General features: G+C 36.1%; 1 protein-coding gene across 9 annotated transcripts in view; it reads right to left on the bottom strand.

Annotated features, from left to right (window-relative positions):
• The window catches only part of L3MBTL3 (L3MBTL histone methyl-lysine binding protein 3), a 78,698-nt gene that overhangs the window by 8,536 nt on the left and 53,932 nt on the right, over positions 1 to 16,230 (bottom strand). For all 9 annotated transcript variants that reach the window (XM_071436862.1, XM_071436882.1, XM_071436871.1 and 6 more), the window contains exons 16-19: positions 14,600 to 14,702; positions 6,665 to 6,811; positions 5,105 to 5,269; positions 1,403 to 1,494 (exon numbers count right to left, since the gene is read on the bottom strand). In XM_071436862.1, coding sequence (XP_071292963.1) covers positions 1,403 to 1,494; positions 5,105 to 5,269; positions 6,665 to 6,811; positions 14,600 to 14,702 — 507 coding nt within the window. The remainder of the gene's footprint in view (positions 1 to 1,402; positions 1,495 to 5,104; positions 5,270 to 6,664; positions 6,812 to 14,599; positions 14,703 to 16,230) is intronic.

Below are 16,230 nucleotides of genomic sequence, written 5' to 3' on the forward strand. Positions count from 1 at the left end.
GTGTCAAACAATGCAAAAGTTAACATCAAAGCTGCATATTTCCTTCCTGCTGAAACAAAATAGCTGAGATTACTAAAAAGTCTCTTCTATTTGCTTTAGAGATTTGCTTCTTTTAATGCTTCATTTTCTCTAGTATACTGAACTACATGTTTCAAAACACTAATACAGTTTTTTTCACAGCTCCTACAATAGATGCAATCTCTCAAATTTTACACTCACCAGAGTGCCTCAGATCTGTCTGAAAAGTTCTGGCAGATAAATAATGTCTTAAGATAAAAAAATACAAGAGGTAAATATTTAAAAATAAACCACTACCTCAATTTTATCTTTATGCAAGCTCTACCAGTCTCAAAGAATTTCCTGCATTTTACAGAGATGAGCTCACTTAAAAGGCAAGACATGTAGCTCTTGAAGAAACAGTTACTCAAGCCAATTACTAAATTTTGATGAAAGCTTTCAAACTGTTGCTGTACAAAAAATTGCTGAAGAAAATAATCTAAAAATACAAGGAATTAAGATTAGGAAGTTAAGATACGTAACTTGCATTGACCTTGTATCAGTTAATAAAATTATTGCAGCAAAGCTGCACTGCAACAATGCAGTGACTCGGTCTAATAACAAACCTGGTACTAAGATTTATACATGAAAAAATTAGCAAATATAAGACACTGATATTCTGGATTTGTGCTGTATTCTTTCTAAACAATGAGGATAAAAATTATTAATGAACAGCTACTTCCATCTGTCCAGCCAAGAGTTTTGCTATAGCTGTACATACAGACACTCAGAATCACTGAACAGAAGAAAAGTCCACATTGGAAGAAATCTTTGGAGACTATATGAGAACTTTCCTGTCTCACCAATGAGGAGCCACAATCTGGCCATCACCTCAACAAGACTGAGGCTGGGTTAAATAAGACACCTTAATTTTGCATTGTATCTGTAATGTGTAAGTACTTTAACTTTCAATACATTTTCAAGGCAAAAAGTGAATCTTATATCTTTACAATTCAGACTGGTTTAATAAACTATTTTGAAAAGTCAGTAGAAAAACATCATTGAAATGAGATTTTTTTATATTGCTATTAATTTTGCACTCATCCTTACAACTGTGATAAAGTTCTTGGAAAAACCTTTGATGGTTACAAGATAATCTCCTGAACAGGTAGGGGGAAGGGTTGCTGAATTTTGCCCTTTAAGGAACATCCCTTTGGAAGTTTCTTCCAAATTTGCCTCAAACCAGGACATAATGCTGAAAGTGTTGCTGTCAAGAAATTTTTGGACACAGACAGTGAATGTGGAAAATAATTTGCAATACAGTTTCATGAGAATTTCAAGGGACATCACACTTCTTCACTTTTACAGATTTTAATTTGAAACAAATTAAGAACTGCCAATTTACCTTTGATTTCGTTTGAAATGAGCAGCTTATTTTCTGTCTCCTCATCTTCACACTCTTTGTGCTTTATGGCATCCTTTGTTTGTAGTACTCCACTGAGAAAAAGAAGATGTTCAATTTTTATTAGTACATCATAAAAATCACTAAGCATGATAAAATCTCTCGCTAGCAATGCTATTGACACACCAGGATTCCCACAAAAAGGATGCTGCATCATTGTAAAATAAAGAAAGGAAGAGGATCCTACTTCTGACTTACACAGAATGGCATGACTACTGACATGAATTTTGCAAAGAAGGCTCAAGAATAGTGTAAACTAATATTATGTAAACCATACCAACACACTTGACTTAATAACTGAAACTGGAAAATACACAAATGGAGGTAGTGGATGTGTCCACATCATAAGGTGGGAAGAGTGAAACCCACATATATATAGCCCTGTGTCCTACAAAGCCTGGCTGGTTATGCAGCCCATTTTCAGGAGCTGTCTGAAATAACACTTACTCCTTTTCCTCTGCCCAACATTCATCTCTACAGGGCATCAACTCCTTGTCAGTTCAGTTACTGACACCCTGTTGTGCAGCTGCTAATGATCCCAAAAATATCACCAAAAACATTTATATTCCTTTGCATCGGCTTTTGCATTACTTCTTATCCAGCTGCTCCCTAAGCTTGCCAGCCCAATAATTTGCAGAGAGGAATGTCTTCCCCCTGTTGAGAAAAATCAGGCAAGAGATGTGGAAATAAGAGAATTTCTCAAGGTGGGGATGTATGGGGTGTGTACATTCCCCTCTTAAAGTCAGCCTTGGGAAGTTCCTTTTCAAACTCTGCCTTCAGAAGGCATTTCCAGATGTATTTCCTGGTACTTCCTGGTTTCTTACAAATGTGAAGTGATAGGAATTTGATGACATTATGTGTCTACTCACTTCTGCTTTTTAAGAATTTCAGAACACTTTGGTCGATTCTTACTAAACCATCACAGATACTCAGAGCACTCAGAGATACCAAGTACATAATGAGCATTTTCTAAAAATAGACACCAAACAGAATGATTCTTAGAGCCAAGACTACGAGAAATCCCACTGCTATATGAACCGATGCTTTACTATCTACCACAGAAGGAGTCAAGAAGAACACCTTAACAAATGTCAAAATCACAGAGGAAAAGCAGATGCACACCTAACACTTTGTTAGGCATCAAGATTAGCTAACCTCAAAACACAAATCCACAGAAGAAACAGACCTATTTAATTCCACTGTTTACATTTATACTGTTGAATACCATTGATATATTATGTACAAGAAAACATTTGTGACTAAATCAAGTAGGAGCTTCAGGTTCACTGACTTCAACAGAAATATAATTATCACACTAGTAATGCAAATGAACACTGCAGATCAGGACATCCAGCCTTTTTAGTATGACAGGACACAAATAATAATAGCATGACAACCAATACCAGTGGAATGCATACAGCAGGCACAACTTCTTGTGCCACAAAGGACTTCTCTACAGTATCTTCCTCAGAAAAATTTATTCACTTAAAACTTATTTTCCAAACTCCACAAACACAGAAAATTTTCTAATTCAGCTAAGGAAGAGATATCACCTAATCCTGTGAGGAAACAAGCACCTCCCTATTTTCTCAAGGGCAATTTTCATAGCAGCATACATACAGAAATTTGACCTCATTAGTTAAATATGACCGTATCATGAATTGAAGGTTTTGGGTAAGAGGCTGGAAGACAAATAGATTTCTTTTAAGAGCCAGTTTAATTTGATTCCCAAGTCTGAGTGTTCAGCTTCCTTCACTGTAAAGATTTCCAGAATAGAATTTTTATTACAGTGATACAGTGAAATTCTTTTGCTACTCTGAAGATAGTTTAAAATTGGATATGCTGTAGACATGTAATTTTTATCATGAATTTTAATCTCAGGAACATTCCAGAGGGACACACTATTTAGTATGCAGTATTTATGTACATAATTATATTTTTGCAAACCAAAATTTTCTAGTATACTTGTTTGATGCATAGAGAGACAAAAAAAAAAAAAAAAAAAAAAAAAGAGAGAGAGAGAGAGAGAAAAGAAAAAGAGTAAGGGGAACCAGGGAACCAGAGATTAGCTGAGTACCACCTAGATTTAACACAACAAAATAAAACTCATGTTTGGGATCATTTGTGGTTGGTTCCTCAATGAAAGACTTCTATGAAACAAAATACTACCTTTGAATACAAAGGTATACACAATTGAACTGAAGTCAAACATAATTAAATCCACACTGTGAGCTCAGCAACTAAAGAGCACACAAGTGTGTGTATCTATGTCTTCAATTATGCATGTGTACTTTGAATACACATCTAAAAAGATCCACTGGGTATTGCAATAAGCAGATGTTCAATATTTTATAACCCCAGCAGTTCATATATACCTAATGTTGTGAACATTATTTTTCATGTCTTTTTCAAAGGGAGATTATTCAACTGAAAGTCCTCCATGACTTTGCTAGATACATAATGAATGAGGAAAGCTAGACAATAAAATGCAGCCAGTCATCAGTGTATTCAAACAGTTGAAATACAAGCTGCAAAGTCTCTGGGTAATTCAAAGCTGGCACAAGACTTATTCTCTTAATAAAACTGACTCAACACAGCGAACAGATAGCACAAGTATTGGTTATCTTAAGTCTTCTAAAGGTAACACCCTCCAAAAAAAAAAAACAAAACCACTTTTTCTTCAATTAATTTTAAGACGTAGTCTGTAAAGCCAAAGTATATTTCTAAAAAAATTTGAATTTACTGTAAGTATGATAAAAATTATGAATGACATCTATTTTTTAACACAGGTTATTTCAAAATTACACTTGAAGCCATCTTCTTTTCTGCACTGTTTAAATTCACTAGAGTATGACTAGTGAATGCTGTTTATTATCCTGAGTTGGAAGGGACCCAATAAAGATCACCAAAGTTCAGCTCTTAACAAAACAGTTCCATTTCAATCATCAGCTTTACTGTGGGCTGTTTTATTTACCATAAAATACCAACTCTCCTGTCTCTGTCTCTGAAGACACTATTATTGCTAACACAGTTCATATATTATGAATACAAAATAATGTAGCTCATATAAATATATAACAAATGACACATCTTCAGGATGCCATCTATTTCTGTTTGAAAATAGTCAATAAAATAATGTAGCGATACTGTAACTAATTAAAAATGTAGGGAATCCTATTGCCTCACATATCCCCATGAAAACACTGAATTGTGTATTTTTAGCTTCAAATATAGTTTCCAAACTTGCACTGGAGAATAATATTTATGGTATAAAAAAGTTCTCATGTCATTTTCTGTCAAAAATACATGCCAGATACTGAAGTTAAAGAATCACTTTTAATTTTTCCATGTTTGTGCATATTTGTATATATAAAATAATTTGGACACAAACCTAGGAAGAAGAATCTCAATTGCCAATAATTGTATTGTATTTTTCCTCTTCTCTGACATATATTTCTTATTTCTTATATACCTTGTGATACTCCTTCCCCTCTATTTCTAAGATAAAGAGAGCTGAAGAGCTTCCATCTCCTTCCCCACTGCTTCTAAGAATTCCACAGACAAATCACTGGACTGCTTTGCCAGGTAAGTTGCATTTTGAACTGACTCCAAACACTCAATACTTTGAAAGGAACTGAGAGTTACCCAGGTGCCTTCTTTTCTTTCACATTGCATAACAGGGGCTTCTTGCAAGGAGATTTATTTTCTGCATCTTCCAGCTTGGTTGTTTCTGGTACAGTTTTCCCCGATGGTCGATTGTGAGGTGAAGATTTCATACCTACATGACCAGGGCTGGGGCATTTTCTGTCACTGTTTAAAACAAATTAACAAAATCTTTAGAAGTGAAAGCAGCAAAGCTGTTGTTTAATTTATTTTCTCTATACAGAAAAAGTAAACTGAAAACATCCAAGGTAGTTTTTTGGTTAAGAAATACAGAGAACTTTTTTTACTTGCCACTAAAAAATTGTATACATGGCATTTTCAGAAATCAAAATAAAGAACTCTCTTCTCCATTAAGTCAATGGTAAAATGATTAGACAATTAAACAGGAACAAAATTTGTCTAATATTACCTCTGATAACAAGCTATCCACTTCAAATATTTGTTACACAAGAACACTTTGAGCTATTATTTTCCTCCTATACCTTCTCTCCTATAACATATCACTGTGCAGCCTTTAAAGTGTTCTATGCAGCCTCTTAATTGGCAATGGAAAAAGTAGCACTTGACACAGTCCCTGCTGCTGAGGACTTTGCTCAGAGTGCCAGTGGATTCACTGTAATGTTAAGCAGGCTACCTGCCAGGGAGTAATTAAGTCACTTCAGATTTCTAAAACCCTACTTTTGTAACAATCAAATCAGGCAGAACTCTTAGACAGCAGAACATTTTGGGTTTTAAAGCATGAAGCTGAAACTGTCTTTGAGAAGGCAATTTAAAATACCATCTATTGAAAATATGTGGTCATTACAGTGGGAACTGGAAATCTTCACATTTTCACATTTCACATCATCCACCCTTTTACATTTACATTAATGTAATCCTTGAAAAGAAGGGAAAGCCTCTCTTCCTTTCCTTTCCTTCTGAAATTCTCTATTTTTCCCTATAGCCCAAAATAAGCACAGGAATCAATATCCACAATTTCTGAGATAAAATAATCATCTGAAAATAATCATCTTGGTATCACATTCCCTTGTTTTTTCCCAGTGCTCCTGTTTAAAAGCTTCAGCTACAGACTTCAGCATTTTTCTTGCAAAACTCAGTTCCAGTAATTTGATTCCCCACTCCCACTGTAAAGACATAATAGTGGCTGTTCTTCAAAGAGCTACATTAATTTACAGTCACATCAATAACACCACTACAGCAAACAAAAGGAACAAAAAGAAATAATTTTCGAAAGGGAAACCAACCAGTCAGCATTCCATTTTAAATTCCAATTAACCACTTAGTAGCCTAGATAGTTACACTGAAGATGAAACCAAACTCTTGTTAAACCATAGACAGTAAAATCAGTATCACTCTTTGACAGCTCCATGACCTTTTTGATAAGCACCAAAAAAACCATTTTTCTTCCCTGTAAATGAAAATGTAGATAAATAGGCAGGCCTTTCTGAAATCATTCAGTCATTGCACACTTATAAATCACATTGGAGAACACAGAAATAAAATACTGCTGTTAGTCATGGACATTGCTTCAATCATAATTACTTGATTACAGGAGAGGTGGATCTTTCATTTGTTTCCACTTTTCTGTTTCTGGGGATGGGACTGGCTGCAGGCATCTCCCCACTCAATCGGTCAGGTAAGAGGCTTTCTTTGTTCAAGTTCATCTCTGAATATGGACAGCTGACTGCACTAGAAGTTGAAGAACAACAATTACTCCTTATTCTCAGACACTCAACTGATTTCAAACAAAATGACATTGGATTTTCCTGGAAGTAGATGCAGTAACTTAGAAGATTTTAAAAAATGCAGTAAGTAGTTGTACTTTAAAATGGTAATAAATCCATCGAGTGAAACCCTCAATTTCACATTTCCTATTGACAGCAACTTGTGTCACACAAATTTTATTAATTTCTATTACAACGTTCATTATGGAAAATTGCTTGATAAATGTTTAGCCCACTCCCTCATAATTTTAATGGTATTTACACAATACAACACAGGATGCCTTTGACTATACCCATGTCTCTCCAAATAAAGTCATATTACCGTGGTTATTTATTTATGTGAAGGAGGATATTTCTATTATGTAATGTCTACACAGAAGCTGCATTTCAAGGGCAAAACATGAGGATTGGAGCACACCCCCTTACTGCAGTGAGTGCCCCATCTTTGCAAATGCCATTTTGTGATACTCCATTAAGAGACTGATATTTTTTACAGTCTTTCTTAACATTCACTGCACTCCTGCTGGGGAAATAATTTGACAGTGAACATTGACACAATGACTTTTAAATACTGCTCTAAGAAATGTCAAAGTCATGCCAAAGTCAGAAAACCTGTGTTTGCACAAGAAGTAGGAAAGGGAAAAACAGCAACACAAACCAAAACACATGGGGCTGAACTAGAATTTTTCTTTAGTAGAATAGAATGCTCTGCAGTGTTCAACTGAGTTGTCAGCCAGACCACATACTCAACACACCAATGATAATATCCTATACTCTGAATAGTATATACATGTTACAACAGTGAATAGCATCACACTCAAGTTTTCAAAACTATGTAAGATACAGGACAGACTGTATTAAATATGATGCTCCATTTGTGGCATAGGATTACAGGAGAGGTGGATCTTTCATTTGTTTCCACTTTTCTGTTTCTGGGGATGGGACTGGCTGCAGGCATCTCTCCACTCAATTGGTCAGGTAAAAGGCTTTCTTTGCTCAAGTTCATCTCTGAATATGGACAGCTGACTGCTGTCATTATGACATTAACTATATTTTGAAATTATGCTTTCCTACTCACCTGTATTGTTACAATGACTTCCATAATTTTAAAAGGTAAAAACCCCATGTTCTACAATTTTGCTTATTTTCTTTTCAAGAAAGAAGCTACTGTAACTACACATCTTTCCATAAATCACTGCAATGTTTCATTTGTTTCACTGATAGTTACATGCATGATTTCCAAAGAGAACTGTCGAATATAAAATACTGTACCTTGACAGCCATATGCCCTACCACCTCCAAATTTCAAAAATTAATAGAAAAACAACAGGTTTCACAATAGTTTTCTTTCTAAAAAGCACAGCATTAAAACAGAAAAAGGCCTTTTAATTTAAAATATGCTGTACACTCTCCTCTTCCCTTACCAACAAAGCTCTGGGTTCAGAATGAGTATGTAACAGCTCCTATAATGGGGTTGGACCAATATTGGTAATCTAATTTTGATGTCACCAAGATAAACAAAAAGTTGGTGGAAATTTACATTTCTATCGGCAATTGCACAAAAAGAGAAAATTCCTTAAAGCCAAGTCAGTGAGCCCTTGCTGGGGTTATCAAGACAGGATATCAACAGTATGTTTGGTTTCTTCAGCTGGCTCATTTGAAAACAAGACAGGATCAACTTTTTCCTTTTTTAATATTATAGTATTATTTTAAAATCCTTGAGTAGCTATGCTGAACTTGAATTATGGAGAAAAAAAAAAAGAATAGCTTCTGCTTTTCTAATGAGATGAGATCCCTGTTTAAGGCTACTCCAATCAGATGTAACAGTCTGTACAGTGCTATAAAGGGACATGCAGCCATATCCCCAGATGATCCAATGAAGCACACAACAGTCATCTTTTTGCCTTCTGAGCAACTTTTTGTTTACACATCCAAATCAGATAAAGTCCAGCCACTCAATTGGCTATAAAACATTAAACTTGAAGTATGGGGTATGCTTTTGTTAATGAAATTTTTTAGAGACATGGAACAAAATATACAAATAGAAATTAACTTGGAACATTCACCTTTTATTTCTACTTTCTCTTAAGCAGAACAGGGCATTTTATTTTAAATCTATTTATATATGTCTACTTACATTTATTCTCAACCTACTGGTTTTGTGTGTTTTAGGACTAGCCTCTGCCAGATGACTTATGCTGCTGCATCTATCACAATGATTCTCCTTCAAAAGAAATACAAGATAAAAGATACAGGCTTCTGCTCAGAAAAAGGTTTTAAGGCACCAATGCTAGTGTGATTTAAGTTCTTGCTGTGACAAACACATACCACTGTGATGAAATGCAGTTTTCAGAAATTCATGAATATATTGGTTAATCTCAGTTCTGCCATTGCTACAGGGCAAAGCATGTAATTTTCTTTTGGCTTCCTAGGCTCACAGAGGTGTTTTGAGCAATGTTTCTGAGCAGTTAAAGGGCTGTCACAAGGAAACACTGAACACTACCAATGTGGTATTTAACTTCAGTTGTGTATTATTAAGCAAGGCTTACGCTCCCAATGAAATCTGACAATATAATTGTCAGACTCCAGCAGGTTTTCTGTTTACCAACACCACTAATAGGTTTTAAATTAAAAAAAAAACAAAAACAAAAACAAACAAAAACCAAACAAAATACCCCAAGAAAAAGCCTAAATATTCAGTCCTTTATTATAACTTGCCTGCTTATATACTACCTTTTCCTTTAGTATTTTCTGGAAAAACTGAACTTGAATGACAGTTTCAGTCAACAATAGTTATAATATTAACAATGCTTTGGAACACTAGATTCAGATGACTTTTTCTCTGTAATTAATCATTCAAGTTGCTATACAATTTTTAAAAAACACCTTGATAGTCCTTTGATGTTACTGTTACTTGAGGCAACAAAAGAACCCATGTGGTTTCCACTGTTAGCTAGGTTACAACAAAACACAGCATGAATGAACCTGTGTATGGCTTTGGATCAATCAGTAAATGCTCCTGAATCTCAATGCCTCCAGCCTTCAGCTCAATTTAACTTGTCTACTACAAAGAATGAAAAAAATTAATCTTGTTATTCCTACATAATAGAAGTATTCGATTTATATAGGACTGTAAGATTTTAACACAACTCATATCAAGGGCTCAGAAGTCTTGGTGTTTAGGTTGTTTAATATTAAATAAGGATTTTTAACTCTTCTGTCACCTTAAACCTGGATTTCTGCTCCAGCTTACATTTTGCTTTAGCACACCATTTTGAAAACAGCACAAGTTCAGAAGGTAGCTTCCATAATGATCAGATGTCCTTGGTTTGGGGGTACCAATGTCTGCCAGAGGCTCAGGAAGAATGGCATGAAGCAAAAGCAGTGGGTACTCAATGTGAAGCCTCTGTTATTCTTCTGGCAGGGCAGTACAGCCACCGGCACTGCCCCACAGCTTTGGAACCAGTCCAACATGAGGATCTCAATTATCATTGGAGCTGCCTCAGTAAACAAGCATTCACATTAATGCCACCTGACACACACACACCCCCACACGAGAGTAATCGGCCATCTCCAAATGCTGAAGGATCAGCACAGCACAATAATTAGCTGTCTGCAGGGCACCACTGAAATGGCAGCAGACTGACTGGCAATATGTGTGTCCATCACACAGTTTTCCAAGGAAAGGGAGGCACTGTTTCCAGAGTCCTGCACATGCTGAGTAAAAACCGCATTAAAATAAGTTTCTGTTTTTTACTGAATCATGAAAGATGAAGAGAGAAAAAGGCAATGTGGCATTCTGATTACAGGCCTGGGATTTTCACTTCAACAGAGGTTTTGCATTACTAGCCCTTTCCTGAACCGTTTGATGGAACAGAAGTGTTGAGTAGCATACCCCACCTGTGTTTATTTGCAACTGCTCTTCTGTCACACTCAAGATCTATCTCTAGGTGCAGTTACATACCTATCTCTTTTCTGTAAAGTTCAAGGGTAGGAGGATAAAACTGGGCTGCTGATAGGCATGGGCCTTAGTCTTCTCCAGACATTTGAAGATGCTCCTATCTCATAGCAGTATGCAAATTTTCTAAAGCACAGAGAGTCCAGATCCAATACTCTACACCTAATATCAGAAGAGAACATAGGCCAGGATTCTCTTTTAAACTAAAGAAGAGTAAGGCAGCACTCTTGTTAGGTCTAAGAACTTGCATATGAAGTACTATTAAATCTAGATTATTAGTCTTTTTGAACACTTGGAATATTTTGCAAACCAGTATTAAGCCACAGACAGGTCTCCTGGTTCAGCTGTACTGGTTGGAAATGTCACCAACACCAGCTCCTCAGTGCCTTTCAGGTGCAAGTTACTGCTGAGCACTGCCAAGGGATGAAGCTCTATGAGAGGTGTATGAGAGCTCCAGACTGGACTAATGGATGGATCAGACTGTCTAGAGCAGCCTATGTCCAGGTGATCACATCAGCTGGCAGCAATATACGATTAGCAAGAAACCTTCAGAGAAAAGATTCTGACAGCATCTGAAGGATGTGGGTTTTGTTTATTTTTTTCCTGATGGATTTTGTTAAGTGATCTCTTTACTTCAGGCTTTAAGAAAACATTTTTAACTAGTCTCATAACAATCAATACAACTATTCTCTTTCACAAATTACAGTGCATGTTTATCATCAAAGCATTCATTTTTCAGGAGAAAACTGCTTCAACAGCCTAAAGGTGAATCAAGAAATCAAGAGTACTTTAGAATGGATTTGGCTGGTGCCAATGACCTTGAGACTGGCATCAAAAACCACTGAACAAAAAGATGTGACCTCCTGCTGACCTGAGGTTTCCATGTTTATGTAACATGTGTTCTTCTACAATACAGCCTCTACCACAGCACTTCAGTTCACTTCAGCTTGCACATAATGCACAGGAAGTTTGAAGTTTCAGGCAAAAATCTTTACTCATGAAGAATTGACCCAAAACTCCAATGAACTACTTACAACTGACCTCTTCACGCTCCTGCTTGACCTTGAGAATTACTGCATGCATTAAACATCAGGGTATACAATTACAAGCATAAATATGCAGGTGATCTGCATAATGCTAACAATCTGTGTGTCAGGCTGTTTCAGCTGCGCCGCACATAACCCCAGATCAACTGGTGATAGATACCAAGTCCTTAATAACATCAACTTTTCCAAAAAGTAAATGCTTTAGCATTGCTATATAATTAATCACAGAGGCTTTCATCTGATTCCTAAGGAACAAGCTCTCAAAATTATTTCACAACTACTTAGAATTTTAAATTAACATCTTTTCTGCACACAGGCATTTATGCGTTGCACCTCATCACAAAAAACAAGATAAGCATGGTTAAATACATTTCAAGGTTGCCAAGATAAAAGAGCCAAGGGAATGCTACCTGATGTGGAAAATTGTACAAATTTTAAAATCTCTTGGTTAATTCAGGAAAAAAGTGGTGGTACAATGTTAGAATTTTTGTGGAAACCTGGACCCTCAAGTCTGTAGGCTCCAGAGGAGAACAAATCTCATTATTTTCCACAGAAATACTCAGGAACAAAACTAGAGCATCATCACAGAGGACAAATCAATAGCTAGTGAAAAAGATACTTACTGGTAAATATATTTGCTATGAAACAGCAAATATCTGTCTTATGTTCAACAAAATCTCCTTGGCTGTATTTTTATACCCTAGAACTATCAGTTAATGTGCAAATAATTGGATTGCTTAGACTACAGTAAAAAAAGAAGCACAATGAAATGCCATGAGTTTGTTTCTTTTCTTAATATTTAGGATGAGTAAGTGTAACGACCTTTAAATAGCGTGGAAAAGGTAGCTATAAAAGCAAAGGCTACACAAAGTAAATAGACATATAGCTCTTACTCATCCCTTCCATCTAAAACATTAGAGTTTTTATTGCCAATGTTTATTTAGAGAGATCATAAATGAAAAACTTTTCAGACAAATTTACTTTCTTTTTTTTCTCTCATTTTAAGTTTCAACTTTGGGCTGAAAGCCATTTATGTCCACCTGATTCTAAGTAATTGAGATAGCACTTGATAAGGAATTGGAATTTACTGTCTCCCAGATTAGATGCAATTTTAAATCATACAAAACTCAAAACTACTAGAATGTGAAATAAAATGGGTTTCAGATAAGCAGCCAGGAAGCTTTTTAGGCAAATCTAGTTTAGTTCACATTTGCAGTGGATTAACACTATGAATGCAGAAGGTTACAATAGTGTTAAGGACTGACTTGACTGTTTAAGGAGTTACCCTACTTGTTGAGTGAAATAAAGGGAAAGTAGAAAAGGGAAGGTAGAAAAACTGGGAGGAAAAAAAAAAAACCCAAACCAAAAACCAAAAGGAAAATAGCCCAGACAGAAAAAGACAATGGGAATAGGGTGAGAACAGTCTGAAAGACAGTGGTGTGGCATACTGTGTCATGGCAACCCCTTCCCAGTTCATACTGAAACAAGTTTTGTCACTGGAACAATCCTAGCTATGTCCCTTCCTGGGGATAAATCCCATCCTAGCATCAGGAGCTCTTCTGCTCCTAACAGCACAAACAATGCTTCTGCTGCAGACAGGGAAGAACTTGCAGCAGAAGATGCCTTTTGCATATCAAAATGTAGTAATACAGTGAGTTTTGCTAGCCAGGTATCTTTGATAGGGATTAGTCAGAACCTTAACACATGGTGATATGCCAGCAAAACCTTGTAGCATAATTTGAGTCAACAGGACATAATGATCTCATCAAAAACTTGAGAAGACTGCAGAGCTCACTCTTGGATCAAGGTAGTTTGAAAAGATACTTTAAAGATGTATAGATAAATAACAAAAGAGCAGTTCTCTAACCATATCTGAGAGCAGAAAGAACAAAGAGATATGACATTTGAGAATTCTATGACTGTGTAATGGAAAAATGACAACTTTTGGTAGCTCTAATTTGTGAAAAGGTAACAGGATGATATTTATGGAGCTTCATTCTCAACTTAACATACCATATTACTCGTACATCCCATTACTGAAACAGTCTGGATTCACCCCACACTAAGTATTTTAAAAATAATAAAATTTCAACTTGAGAAATGTTTTCCATTTACTCGGTCACTGCCTCTCTGTCCCTTTCATTCCATTCTCTGGTGCTAATATCAACTACTGTCTAGGATGGGATGTCCATATTTCTGAATTTTACTTCAGAAGGTGTCCAACAAAGCATCTTTAGAAACACTAAACAGAAGCAGCAAGTTGTCATTCGGGAATATGTCAATCGGAATTCCTCTCCTAGCATTGCTCCAAGCCAACAAGCAAATCCTTACCCTTACTAACCAAGCAGAACAAGAACACCCAAGCCATAATAAAATCAGTGGCCTCATATTTCAAAAGGTTCATAAGTTATTGCTTTATACATATCTGTCTGTAATATTTTGCAAACTGGACAGCAAGCTGAGGAATCCTCAAAGGAACAAAATACAGAGTAACTGAATCTACCAATTGTGACAAAAAGTAATGTACAGCAAATCTTATCTCAGCACACCCTGGTGAAATGAAGTTACAGATTGCTAATGTTTATTTCAGCATGCTCACCATGGCAACTGAAATAACTGCATATTTTGGTTTACAAGATTTCCTATTTTTTTTCCAGCTTGGATCTGTTTTCTTATGAGCAACAATTTAAAAGAACCATCTGCACACATCCCTCAATTGAAAGAATAAAATCAGTTTCACAGAACATACCTATGATGGCCGATATGTCTTGCTCTTTTAATGTGTCCAACTCCCTTACATCCTGCTGTGGGGCACCCTCCATGCTCTAAAGCTTCCACCAGTTCCAAGGGACCTGCATGCCAGGTGAAATTACAAATGAGACTTAAGAAAATTAGCTAATATTTAAAAGCTGTATAAATATGCACAAATACCAGTGCATTGTAGCAAGCATGAGGAAATAAGTAAACAGAAATACTTTAAAAATACATTCTGTAAAAGCATGATGGAGATTTAAACAACCTAATCCACTGGAGAAATAATTTTATTCCATGCGAGTAAATCTCTACAACAGAACTACATTTATATAAAGAACACAAATCTTGGAGGAATTGCATGACATTGAATTTCTCTTCTATCTACATTTACTTGGAACCTGGTTGTTTTTCAAGAGCACAGAAAAAGTAAGCTACCCTATCCCTGTTCCTGAAGACAGGGACATGTTTGCAATGTGTACTGTTCTTACACATTTTGAAACTGAAGTTTTCCAGGAAAAAAAGATGTAAAAACGAAGGCTGAAAATACTACTAAAAAGAACAAGCCATCAGATTTTTTTTTCACTTTTCCCCTTCTCTGAATTTATGTGTCTACCTGATTTTCATCAACCTGTACAATGATGCCTGCAGAGACATCAAAGGATGTCAAAAGGAGCTTTGAGGCCCAAGCAAACATAGTACATAACGCACAGTTTCACAGCAAGTGAGAGACAGCCGTGCTCCAGTGCATGACACGGGGAGCACCTGCTGAGCCTCGGCAGGAATGCACTGGCCCCCTCTAGCACCAGTTCCTCTTGAACAGCACATGAACTTGCATCTCCCCCTACAGATAACAATACAGACACGAAAAGGTCTGTTTAAATATTTCTCCAGATGAAAGATTCTTCTTCACAGATGGATAATGAAGGACAGAGAATTATTATGTATAATTAGAGTAGTCTAAAAGCCTTTTTTACCAAATGTTCCAGCTATGCAAAAATTACAGAACTATCACTACACTGAAGTCCAAAGACTTGTATAGCCTTTAATGACTGTAATTGGTGAGAGAACAGGGAATTTTACCTTCTCTACCTTTATACAGAAATCATGCTTATAATGTAGCAAGTGGACTCAGAGGAGGAGTTATCTGAATAGAGATGTTTCTGGAAAGAGAAGTCTTGCTTCACTGATGTTCTGATTTTGAAAAAATTAACTCCCTATAACTATTCTCTCTTCACTTAAAAAATTTGAACTCTCTAAAAATGTAATTTAAAAGAGCTACAACTGATTGTCCATGTTTACAGGAGAAGCTGCTGTTCACATCACTGTGAAACAATGTTAAAATCATCACCAATACTTGGCTCTTAATTCCCTAACTGATATCAGAAAGGTCATAATCCTTCATGATGACTTCATTACATCTGAAAACAATATGAATACATGAATACTGGGAACTGCTCTAGACTAATATTGCTAACATTGCACAGCATTCCCACAAAGCTTCTAATGTGAAAGGCAGGGATCTAGATGTCCTCATTGAAAGTCCTATCATACAGACTGAGGCATAAACTGTCTTGCAAAATATTTTCTTCCCTCCTTATAAAACCCTTGCAGAAGTCTGGAAATGCC

The sequence above is a fragment of the Agelaius tricolor genome, unplaced genomic scaffold (genome assembly GCF_023055355.1).
Source record: "Agelaius tricolor isolate 1412-34295 unplaced genomic scaffold, bAgeTri1.0.p SCAF_1, whole genome shotgun sequence".
Lineage (NCBI taxonomy): Eukaryota > Metazoa > Chordata > Aves > Passeriformes > Icteridae > Agelaius > Agelaius tricolor.